The sequence below is a fragment of the Alligator mississippiensis genome, chromosome 12 (assembly GCF_030867095.1).
Source record: "Alligator mississippiensis isolate rAllMis1 chromosome 12, rAllMis1, whole genome shotgun sequence".
Lineage (NCBI taxonomy): Eukaryota > Metazoa > Chordata > Crocodylia > Alligatoridae > Alligator > Alligator mississippiensis.
Window position 1 is genome coordinate 57,691,870 of NC_081835.1, and position 13,007 is coordinate 57,704,876.

Here is a 13,007-nt window from a genome sequence, read left to right on the forward strand (position 1 = left end):
TTATAGTTTATGTAATGCTTCAGCAAAACTGCCTGGTCCTTTGGCTAAGAGCCATGGCAGAATCAGCTTAGTATCTGTTATGTCCTTTTTCCAGAGGAACCATATCCTGCCCACGCACCCCTGTGATCCTGTATCAAAGGTTCAGTTTTATTGGTGCAAAATGATTGCACAGGAATAATTAACAGGACCCTGGCCACTCCTGCACATTTTCAGCAGCAGTACCCACAAAGCCGTTAAGCCTTCTCTACTCATCATGAGCAAATTACGACTAAGCCCCATAAGAAATGGGAAAGCAGGAGTTAAAGGAAGTTAGTGCTGGGGATTATTAAAACAGTGATTTTCACCCCAGAGACCTGAGTTCAATTTCTGTCTAAGTCACATATGGAAAGGAGTTGGGTTTATCCCAAGTCTTATTCTGCAAAATGCAATGCTTGTCGCGATGGTCAAATGATGATTTTAAAGTCAACCTCATTATGTCGGGCCATGACACATGATTTCTGAATGCTTGCAATTAGCAGTGCTGCTATTACAACACATTTGTGGCTCTCTGTTTCATAGTGCTGGAGCAGCTGGTGGGGACCATCACATCCTTAAGCTTTCTTGAACAACCCTGTAAGTTAGAAACTTGACTTTTTAAATATGAATCCTGAGATTCATTCCCACAAACCTGATTCCTGCATCTGGGGTTTTAAGGAAAAGAACCAAATCATGAGAGTAGCAATAAAACCACAGAAGTCAACAACGCTGTTCCTGGTCAGCAGGAAGTTGCATTGAGAGAGCTGGCACGTCTGATTGCACTGTGCCTCAGTATGCTGAAATTCATCTACTCTTATTCCTGGGGGTAGCAAGGGTTTCCAAATCAAGAACCTTAGGAGATCTTGGGAGCATCTACACATGCATATTAATGCAATGCAATAAACTCCAGTGCTTATTTCACCAGAGTTTATTGCTCTTGGGCACCATATTCACATGTGTGCCTGGGATCACAGCATGTTGATCTGGGTTGAAGCAGGACCAGCTGGCAGGGGGCCCCCGAAGTCAGCCTGCCAGGGTGGGGCTGCTCCAACCTGGCTCAGTGTGCTGCAGAGGGGCTGGCTGGGGAATGAGGATGCTTCAGTGCAGGGCTCACCAGCAGGTATCCCCCACACTGAAGAATGCTCATGCCCCAGCCAGCCCCGTTAGCATCTACATGTGCGCTGCTGCAGAATAATAATAATAATAATAATAATAATAATAATAGACAACTCTGCAGCAGGATAGTACTTAAATACAAGTACTACCCTGCTGTAGAGTTTATTAGTTTACTCCAGCCTAATAGCCCTGCACGTGTAGACAGAGACATTTACTGCAGAACTAATTAGCCTACTCTGCTGTAGACCTCTCGTGTAGATGTGCGCCTTGTGTACCATCTCTTCAGGGTCTCCTCAGGTAAGAGGAGGTCTTGATCAAGAAATGTAAGTGCTAGACAAGGAGCCAAAGCAAGCTTGACACCCCTGGATGGTGGGGCCTTCAGCATGTCACGTAACCTCTCTGCCTCAGTTTTTGCATCTCTATAATGGGGATTAAGACAATTACTTCTTTATGTCATCACTCATTATCTAGGAATAAATATTTGGAAAACGCTTTGAAGGTTAAGAGTGCTGTATAGTACAGTGGATAACTAAGCATTCTGGAGATCTTGACTATAGAGCATTTAAGTCAGACCCTTAACATGATTTTAAGGTCACCGTGTGGTTATTTTAACATGTGCCAAGAGGATGAGCAAATAAGGAACATGCCTGAGTGTCATCTCCAGCCATGCTTCACCACCACTCTAGTATTTGTAGTTAATAAGCTATGAGTAAAAATACCAGTTGCAACTAACTAGAATCCATTTTGACATGGAAAAAAAAGAATATGCAAATTAATGCATAGATACAGTGATGGCCACATTAGAAATGCCATAGACAAGATTAAAAAGGCTGAAGGAGAGAGACAGAGAGGTGTTTGGAGCCATCAGAAGCAGGGCCTCTCTCTCTCTCTTTCACACACACACTACTCCAGTGACTCTAACTGCAATGACATTCTGGGTTGGTCTGCCCTAGGGTCTAAAGTACAGCAGTTCACTTCCCTGTGCATAAAAGCCACATAACTGACAAGCAAGGAGGGGCTTTTTGTTTAGGTACATTATTGAGACCTGTGCTTTCCTCACCACATCAATCTAATGAGATTCATACCAGAAGAAGATGCTCTTTCAACATGGTCTCGACTAATGCTTCTCTTTCACCATTATCAAATGTTTTGGTATCATCTGTCAGGTCATTTGACTAAGCGCTGGATATACAGAGAGAAAAACCAAAACAATCTCTGCCCCAAACAGCTTACAATCTGTACACTTTTCTGCATTTCTCTATGTGGCTCTATATAAGAAAAGATTTAAAAAAATGCTAAAGCCAAATATGAGTTGCAATTGATGTCACCTGGTAGTCTGCTTCTTGTTATGTCATAACAGATACAGATCCATCAAATCCAGTTTCCAAACTCTGACACCGGCCAATGCTCGATACTCACTTGATAATACACCTAATTGCATAGTACTGTCCTGGGGGTGGGGGAAATTTTTTCTAACACCAGCTGGTGAATGCGATGGCTACAGCCTCCTGGCAAGTCACTTCAGTAACTAAGAATGCAGCTCCTTCACGTGAAAGTGTTGCAAAGTGCATGTCATTGCATTAGTCCTGCAGAGCTTGGATTTATCTATTTAATAATGGAAAAATCTGTTTTCTTTTAACTGCCAACACTTCTTTAATACCATCTGTTTCATGTACTCAAAGTACTTCCATTAGTAGGTTAAGTCTCTGTATGGTATAACAGAGTATTGCATCGCACCTATGAAATAAATAGTGGTATTCTTCCCTTCTGCAGATCGGAAGGAAAGTGCAGAGAAATTAAAAAAATAAATAAAAATAATCACACAAGAAATCAACAGCAGAGCCAGGAATAGAAACTGAGCCTCCAGCTATCCAGGCCTGCAGTCTCACCACAGGACCCCGCTTCCCATCTCCTTAATTAAAGGTGGCATCCCCCTCAGTCTGAGCTCTTCTGCAGATTGGGATGTGTAAATGCAGCTTGGAGATCTGAGGGGATGCTGTTGAACTATGAGGCTAAATCTTGTCCCATCACAAAGACTACATTTCCCACCATGCCCCATAAACAAACTAGAGCTTGCTTCAGTCTTACAGATCAGGTTATAGCTTCCCCCCCTCCCCCCCAAATGGTGCTGTGCCTCACATCACTATGCTGCGAGTCTGAAAGCGAAGGAAAGGATTACATCCAGAGATATTTTAAAACATTCTGTTCAACCTGGGTCTCCTCATGGCAGAGGATTTATTGTGCATGCTGGCAAGTTATTTTTAATCTTGGGGGAGAGGCAACCCCAAAAGAAGCTCATTTTGCTGTGGGCATCAACCCAGGAATGTGTCACCTATACCCCATTTAGCCACTCCAGGTGGTTTTGCCACCTAAGCGCACTGATTGGAAAAGCCTAGTATTAGCTCATTTGGGTGGAGCACATGTGGGTTTGGCTCTTGTCTACAAATAAATTCCCTGCTTAATGCACTATGGCAAATTTTACCCCTGCAGCTAAAACAGCAAGAGCCAGATGTTCTTTGATTCATGAACTTGTGTGCTAAATTGGTGGTTTCTTCAGTTTGCTTTCCCCAGGGTTGACCTGGCAAGACACAGAGCATCCTCTACTCCAAAAAGCCCCCCTGACATCTATAGACAGGACTGAGCCTTCAGTCAGTACAAGTGTGGGGGTGAGGATTAATTAGGATCCAGGTAAGAGAGGGGTTAAGGTTTTTATCTTTTTAGTATCTATCCGAGAACAACTTTTTCAGAAGGGGCCGCTGATTTGGCAGGCCTCATTTTTAAAGGCCCAACCTGAGACACCCATGGGTCCCCCTACACTCTGATGGAGCTCGGACTACTCAGTCCTTCTGAAAAACTGAGGTCTAAGGTGTCGCAGGGTGGGTCTTAAGATCTGCAGCACTTCAAATTAGCAGCCACTTAATATTTTCCCTTCCTGTCACGGTCATTTATTCCTAATTATGCGAGATACAATGAACATTTAAATGCTCTCTCTTCTGTTTTGGGGTTTGTTTGTTTTTTTTTTTAAAATCTAATGTTCAGTGTAGAGAGCTGGTGCACAGCAGTTCTGGCTTCTATCCTTGTCCAGGTTTGCATGCCAATTGCATAGGAACTCTGTGCCTTAGTTTACCATCTAGACAGATGCATCAAAACACATCTCTCACAGCAGAGTATTGAGAGACTGAATTAATGCTTGAAGCGCTATGAGATCCTCAGGTGAACTACAGAAGTGCAAGCCTGATATTGTGTCCACACTAGGAAAAATAAAAAGTTGTCTTTTAAACACGTTCGCTCACGTGCCGTACCTAACAAGTGGTAAAATCCCAGTAACAAGACACTTGCACTTTTCTTGTGTGTCAGCAGAGCAATCCAACCTCTAGGGTTTCTCTCAACAGGTTAACACTACAACCGTCTCGTTTTCACTGGATTTTCCCCGTGCGTTTGTGAACATGTGGTAAGAACACGCCTTTATTCCTAGTAAAGCTAAAGAAGGTGATGATTATTTCAAGCAATGATTATTTTACAGTGTGGGTAAATGCCAAAAGCATTTAGCTGAAAAAAAAAATATCTATAAGAAGCCTGCAGGTGAGAGACCCCTAGCAAACAGTGAGCTACTGCAGGAAGCAGTGAGGATATCCGGTATATACACATTTATTTGGGGCCTGATTCTGCACCTTCTTCACCTGGAGAGTCAACAAAACATGAGCAAGTGTTGCTTCTTGAATATACAGGTTTTCAGAGATATTTCTCTTTTTTTCTTTCTCCCCCTTATGCTTTGGCCCAAAGTGGTGTCCCCTAATGTTTTTCTTCCCACTGACTGATGCCAAGAGCCACGCACAGTTCTTGAGTTCTTTTTTCTTGCAGTCTTATGGAATGCTGTATAGATGGACTCTAGCGCTGTATTGTACTTTGCCGTTTTTTTATTAACCTTACAAGAAGAATGTACATTTTTCACGAACCACCAATCTTACGGGGACCCTTACAATTGTGTATATCTAACAGCCACATTAAAGAAAAGTTATAACACAGATCATAGTATGTAAATTGATTTAATTGGCAGGTATGAACACAGGACTGGAACCAGGGGTTTGAATCCCAGGTTCCCACAGTATTATCCCCTGTGGTCCTAGATTTAGCCATTTCACCTACCTAAACCTCAGCTTTCTGTTCATCAGACTGGGGTGGGATCATTCACTTACCTCGCAGATATGCATGCATTATAAAATGGCTTAATATGTACGGTCAGAATCTTATAACACTAAAGTCTCTTTACAGGACGCTGGATACCTAAAGGGGACTTAAAGTTGGCCTGAATCATATTGACATCTGCATATAGTTTAAGTGAAAATCTGGCCTTCCCAGTCTGGTGTAAATGCTCAGCAGCTCTCACTACAGTGAGCAGACACAGAAAAACCTACCAAATGAGAGTTTCCAAGCTTCCTAGCAGTTCTGGATATCCGAGCCATAGTGCTTGCCTAAGAAGTGATACTGGAAGTCTCAGCACCTTACTGTTTAAGCTGGAAAGCAACAGCAGTGACATTACAGCAGCAAGAGAAGTTTAGGTTAGAAATTAGGAAAAACTCTCTTATGAGGAAGACAGTAAATCACTGGAACAGGTTACCCAGAGAGGCTGTGGACTCTCCATCCTTGGAGGTTTTAAAGACCCGGGTAGTTACCACCTTTGGTAGGATGATAATTGGGGATGGTCCTGTTGACCACATGACTTCCCAAGGTCCTGTCCTATCCTCATTTTCTAGGATTACCCTGTGATATAAAGGCAGGCCAGCAAATGCTCCCGAGAGAGCCTTTATTTTTTGCACAGTCTGTGCTGGGGTGGGCAAAATGATAGATCTGATCAGCCACTGGACTCCATTTCCCAGCAGTCCCGACTCCTGGCTCCTCCAGAGAGGCCCACAGGAGTGTGGGAGCATGACAGTAAGGGGCTGCAGAACTGGGGCTCTGCCCCATGCTTGTTGCAGGGGCATACGGGCAGCATACTGCAGCTCTGCCCTGGCCCTGCTTCCCGTGGGCTCCTGCTGGTCTCTATAGAGTCCCCAGGAGTGCAGGAGCCTGACCGTGCAGGGGAATGACAATGTGGGGCCAGGCAGGGCAGAGCCCTGGTTCTGCAGCCCCGTACAGTCACACCCCTATGTTCCTGGGGTTTCCATGAAGACCAGCCAGAAGCCGGGAAACGGAGTCTGCTGTGGGCCCAACGCAGCCCATGGGTCAGACTTTTCCCACCCCTGGTCTCTGCTCATAAGTATTGCCTTTTCTGGGGGAGTGTCTGGGAAACACTTCATGTGACAAGCTGGTAAAGCCCTTCCTATTACATTGCCTCATTATGTTTCATGTCTTCACCTTTAAGAGGTAAAGGATTTATTTCTGTTTTACAGGTGGGGAAAATAAGGGACAGAGCTACTACGTTACTCCCCCAACCCCAAGGTCATTAAAGTATCAGGAGCTAGAGTCAAATCCAAGAGCTCGAGTCCCGGACATGTGTAAAGTCTGCATATCCAACAAAAGAAAGAGGTGCTTGTTGGATGTGCATGGGACATGATGGCAGAGTAGGGAAGGTCTCTCACCAAGTCTCACTCCAGGTTCATGCCTGTATGGTTGACACATCTGTCAGTGGGTATCCTATCTGGAGTACAGAGACAAAGGCAGTCAGATATGCTAACCAAATGGCTCCCTGGTGTCCTGTTGGCTAGGGATGCTGGTGTGCCTTTACCACACTAGTCCAGTGGGCTGCCAGACTTGGTGGACCTTCTATGGCATGCACTAGCTTGATCTATTGGTCACGGGTAAAAATACTCCTAAAAATGAAGCAGCACTGGTCTGAGCAAGTGCTGGCAACCTATATATACATACACAGGCCCTGAACTCTAGTTGCTAGCACACTCTAAAGCCCATGCAGTCGTGTCTTCGCTGCCAGCTCCATTAAAGTAGCCTAGAAACTCATTCTCAAATTAGATTAACATGTGCCCCACTTCATGAACTCAACCCAGCCATTTAATTGATGCCAGTGGTGTTTATAAGGCCAACTGAAGTAGCAAAGTGATCTTGAGTATAAGAAACAGGAGAAGTCAATGCCATGAGGTGTGCTGCATTGAGGACATCAAGAGTAGCCAGTGTTCAGGAATGATCAAGGCTTAGCTTTCTTTAAGCCCAGAGGCCTAAGGTAAAACTGTCTGGGTATAGAAGTGTCAGCTGCCCATCATCCTTTAGTCTAGTCTCAGAGCTCACAGCCTTAGATTTTACCATCATCTGGTGTCACATTCACCATGCTGAGTCCTCTGCATGAAAAGCACATGTAGCAGCCACATTGACATCTGCTATTGTAAATACAAGCTCTGTATTGTTGGGTAATCTCTTAACAGCAGAATAAGTGATAATGGAAGGGTAATTAGCAATGTCCAGTCAATCATTACAGTCAAAAGAAACTCTTGTCTGATAACTTAATGGTAAATGAAATAACCTTTATTGCCCTCAGGGCAATTCCTCTGCTTTAGCAAATCCAGAAAACACTGAATCTTGGTGCCAGAGGGAGAAGCTGGAGTGGGAGTTCGAGAGCCTGAAGTTCTTTTTTCCCCTATGGATCAGGTCTGATGTTGGTGCAGCCAACCCTACTCTGCCATACTGGTGTGCCTTAGCCTTGATCTGGAGGAAACATCTCTGAAGATAAGATATGGCCAAGGTGTGCCTCAGACTTTGTGCTGAGGCAGCTCACACCATGCGGGGGTTTGACTTTTTATGGAGGTACCTACCCACTACAAAATAGACCCAGATTCACCATATTCATTTCATACTGTGCACTAAACACACAGCTGCTGGGTGGTAAAAAGCCAATCTCACCCCTAGCCTCCCCTCAAGTAAAGCTGGTGAGAGGGGCTATAACCATGTTTAAAGCAGTGTGTGGACCCACTATACTTTCAAACCACTTCAGTTTGCCTGCGTGCACAGAAGAAAAAAAAAATTATACTTATGCTAAGGAACTGTATTTAAGGCGAGACACTGATGAGGGGAAAAAAACCCTGAGCTCTTTGACAGGTTTTTTTGTTTTGTTTGGGGGGGGAGGGGGTTTAAATCCACCCAGGTAAAAACAAATTGTATTAGGAGACATTCATGGATAAATATGGCTGGGGCCAGGCTGTTTGTATGGTAGGTACAGGGATTTCTGTTATGAGAGGTTTCATACCCATTACCGAGACCCTAAGTCACCAAGCCACTGAATGGCATCAAGCAGGAGACAACAGCTCCTCCCTTTGATACATTTTCTATTTTCTCTCCAATTATTTCCATGAATGGTTTGTTTTTATTTTGTCCCGTCAGTTCCTGCTTGCAGACCCTTTTGTCATCTAATTATTCTAAAAGCTGTGGCACCTTAATGTGCTACCATGGAGACAACTGATAGGACACAGCATGGTCACAAGTACTCCTAGGGTACAGATCATCAGAAAATGATGGAAAACAGAAATCAGCTCATTACCCTCCATCAGGCAACTACACTTTCCAGTTCTCAACTGAAAACAGTGGAGTTACACCAAGGATGACTGTGTCCCCTAATGCTTGCAAAAATCTGAAAGAAAGGTATTACATTCCCCGATACGCTGAGCGTCCCTTAGAAGAGCCCTTTCCTGGCTCAGTGGTCATGCATTATAAATTACGCCATTGCAGCAGTGCCTTCAGACAAGACTCGATAGATTTGACCATCAGCTGTTAGGGGCCACGGAAGCAGACAACCCAACAGGTTAACTAGGGTTTTATTCAGCAGTGGTTCTGGTGATCTTATTCCCTTCTCAATTAGCTTTATCAGAGTATTAAGTTTTTGGGGGCAGGGATCCTTTATTGTGTTTTTACAGCCTCCTAACACAATAGATTCCAGGTCAATGACTGTGGCTCTAAGGTTGGACAGGGATAAAGTTAGTAGCAGTATTAGTGTAAGAGCCGACTGGGGGGGGGTCTTTTCCTTGCTGTGATGCCCACAGGCACACGAACAATCAGAATGGGATCATCAGTAGGCTCCAGATAGGTCCCTTATAATCACCAAGTGAGAATCCCAGGCTGTTCTTTTACATGTGCCTATAGGATATTTTGCATGAAATACTACTCTGATCCCAGTGTTTTAATTTCCCCAGGAGCGGCAGTTATGCCTTCTCTTAAATAAGCTGTGCTGCCTACACACAGTCTTACTTCTGAGGGCTGCCCGAGTCTAAGTCCCTATGATGGGGTCTGTTCAGGTACCAAAGATAGAGCTATTTCTACTCATTACAGGCTCTCTTAACAATACAAAAGCTTTACAAGTCTTTTGTTGGCAGATAACACAGTGCAGAGGCTAGTGTGGGGAAGAGAGAACAGTAAAAGGGGAAGAAATGGGAGACTGTCAAATTTTGGGCAGGAGGGGTGTGAGGGGAGGTCTAAAACACAGCACTATCATAGCAGTTGTCTTAGGAAAATCCCTTGCAACCTGCATCATGGTCACAGAGGAAGGTAGTTCCCGATAGGCAAGAATAATCACAATGGCTACAATAGCTTAACCAGGCTACAGACAAGCTCAGAAAGATCTCCAGGTGTTGTGTCTGTGTCTTCTCTGGTTACCTGCTATTTGTTGAATTTGCTGATGATTTAATATGAATGTTACATGAAGGGAAAGCATCAATCTTCCTGTCACAAAATGGTAGTCCCCAGAGCTTACAGGGGAACAAACAACCCAATCCTTTCTGCATCTTCTCCATCAGCTCCCGACATGGCATCCACCATAGAGGACAGAAGCAGACACTGGGGTGGGGATCAAATTAAACTTAAATGACACTGTTGTTTTGCCTCTTAACAACTACCTCCATCTTTAGGGGGCTGCATAGCATTGGGGGCAAGTCTTGCACCCAGCCAGTCACAATCAAGAGCAGAGGACAAGCTGTGTTAACCTAGCCTTCCTAGCAGGCATTTCACCTTGTAGGATTCCTCAGGGTGAAACTTGTAACAAATAAGACATCTAGTCATGAAGGATGTGCTCAGATAACAGCAGGGAAAGGTTATCTTGGTATCAAACGGGTTTTGCATAGACAGTTCTGTATTTGCATGCGCAGTATTCACTGATCAGCCCTTTCCAGAACCACATAGATGATTCAATGCCAATAATGATTCAGGAGCTGCATCATTTTTGGCACAGGTTTGAGGGTCCCCAAGGTGTGATAAAATAGGAGAACACACCAATTGTGGCTATTTTCCTCAGACATTTCTACCTCCTGAGATTACATAACGGAGGGAGCCTTTGTTTGTGCTTTGCTGTATCTCTACGAGGGTGTATTGAATGTACAGACCAATCTATGTTATTCCTTCTCTCCTTGAAGCAGTGCCCTCCCTCCCATACTCCTCAGCCTGCCCCCTCCATGTCCAGCAGCAATTGTCCTCTGACAACAGTGTGAAGGGGGGCAGACATCCTTCTATCCCAGCTCCTTCCCCTGAATCCTGCCTCCCTGTCTTTAGGTCTCAAAAAAAAATAAATAAATGATTTAAGATTTAAACCATTAAATCTCCTGTGCTGTGGACAACGCATTTAGCTCCATGACTTCCTCACTCCCTCTCCACCTTCAGACAAATGGCTTCTTTTGTGCATTAGTCACTCCAGAGAAGGATCTGTGGGAACCTCTTTCACCTCCCCCTTCTCCAAACCCTATGAGAGCCTACCCAGCAATGAGGCCCAGCACTGATCCGCTGCCAATCAGATCTAACCAGTTTAGAGCTTGACACTTATACACACACACACACTTATATGCTGCGGAGAGAGACCCCTGGGCTACTGAAGGTGACAGTGTCACCGCTCATGGATTTCTGCATTATACCCTGCATTGCAATCCTAGCTGTAGAGCGTGTGCATGCAGCAGGGACTGGGCTCCTTCTACACAAACCCCAAGTCAATGGGAGCAAGATCAGCCCTCCTCCCCCTGCTTGAATTGCACTGCCTGCATATTGAGTAATGCCTTGCACAAGATACAGACACATCAGGATCCAGCACTAGAACGACCCCTAAAATCATACGTGTCTTTGCAATCTTACCTTCCCACGAAATTCTCCAGCACGGAGCTCTTGCCGGCGCTCTGCCCCCCGACCACAGCAATCTGGGGCAGGTCCAAGTTGGCATTCTGGCCGATGGCTGCGAAGGCATCCTGGAGCTTGTTCACCAGGGGGATGAGGTCTTCCATCCCGCGGTTCCCCATGCTTGCAGCTCTGCCTGGCTCTCACCTTCTAGGCTTGCAATGCAACCGCCTCCTTCTCCCCCGCTTGCTTTGCAAAAGATCTACTGGTGGGGATCGACCCCCGAGCCCGCATGGGGGGCTGTCCCCACCCACCCTTCCGTGGCCAGTGGGGCTGGCTCGCCCTCCGCCTCCACCGACCTTGCCCAGGTCCCTAGATCTCTGCGGCAGCAGCGCTGCTCCCGACTGCCAGCTCGAGACCCGCTACCCGCCGGGCTCCTGCTTGGATTTAAAGCGCAGCGACCGAAAGCCGCCGCCAGGGGGCGCCGTGATGCCTCCGGCGCGCCCAGAGCTTCATGGGACTTGTAGTTTCTCTCTCTAGTGTCCGTGGGCGGCCAAAGCGGGCTATGCAGCAAGAGTAGAATAAGAGGGATGTTTCCAGTGTCTCAGCAAGCAAAATCCTCACTAGTGGAGTTAAAAGGCGAAATTAAAATCCAGCCCTACAAGCTGAGATGTGGCACAGCTTCATGATCGCTGATCTCTTGCACGATCAGGGATACCTTGCAGTACAGAAAGTAGGAATAAGTCTGTCTTCTTTCTTTGAACCTGGAGAAGCACAAAATGATCAGTGCCCTGACTCTGCACGCTGGAAGGGCACTGTGAAACCATCCCTTCCAACATGTGAAGTACTGTCTCTGTAAATAGTCAACACCTGAAATCACTGGTCTGAAAGGTTATGTTCTTGTATTTCTGATTGGCCTTCTGTTTTTGGATCTCTGCGTTTTGCATTTCATCCGACCGGGAAGTGATCCATTTCAGTTTCTTATTCAGCACACTCGGACCTTGTTGCCATTTCCCAAATATGCAGGGAAATACTTAATAGGATGTTTCCACCGGTTCTTTTTTTCTAATTTTCACAAAGAGAAAGTCTTCCATTTCAGGGTTTGTGAAAGGGTAGCTACAAAAATAAAATGCAGGGCCATATTTACATTGGAAGTATGCCCAGGTGAAAACAGTAGTGTGTTTGGGAAAAAAACAAAGGAAGTGGTGGCTCAAGAAAATATATAGCATCTCAACTGCCATTGTAACTGAGGCTAAACGGTATTCCTGTTCCAGGCTCAGATTCAGCTGAAAGCATAGTACTTTGGCCCTTTGCCTGAGCTGCCATCTTATTTTCCAGAATTTCTGCTCTCAGTTTTTTAAATAAGTCTCAGCTATTATAATTGTACATAAAACCTCACAAATATCAGTCAACTGTGAGCTATGCAGACACACCTGTATGAAACTGCAGAGCCTGGAACTATAGCTCTGAGAGGTGTGAAATGCCCTTTTTGTATCAGGGACATGTTAGCTCAGATGTCAAATGATGATTTACATCATCCATGCTGTTAACTTTCATTCCTCACGCAAGAAAGGTAAGCGGGGAGAATCAAAGATCTGCATCTCGTGCTGTGGGTGATGCATCATTTTCAGGCCATCAGTTGGTGGTGTTTAGGAGAAACCACTACTTATTTTTCCTTCCAAGCTATCAAGCCTAGTTAACCTCAAAGAGGGCCAAGCTTAATAACCCTAGTGGAGGTTAAGAGGTGCACACAGCCATATGTTGCCAATTTCTCTCTCTGCTGTGAGCCGCCTCTCATTCTGAGGATTCATACAGGCAGAGTCTGAAATAACAATATTACCCTCTCT

At 45.1% G+C, this 13,007-nt stretch overlaps 1 protein-coding gene across 15 annotated transcripts in view; it reads right to left on the reverse strand.

Moving 5' to 3' along the window:
- The window catches only part of DNM1 (dynamin 1), a 102,176-nt gene extending 90,540 nt beyond the window's left edge, over positions 1-11,636 (reverse strand). For 6 of the 15 annotated variants that reach the window (XR_009455916.1, XR_009455914.1, XR_009455917.1 and 3 more), the window contains exon 1: positions 11,182-11,626. Coding sequence is in view for 11 of the 15 variants with exons in the window: in XM_019475594.2 (XP_019331139.1) it covers positions 11,182-11,342 (161 nt within the window). In the remaining 4 variants the exon portion in view is untranslated. Of the gene's footprint in view, positions 1-11,181 lie in introns of all 15 variants that reach the window. The other 9 variants (XM_014610595.3, XM_019475596.2, XR_009455915.1 and 6 more) reach the window with 8 other exon arrangements.
- Between the last annotated feature and the right edge of the window lie 1,371 nt (positions 11,637-13,007).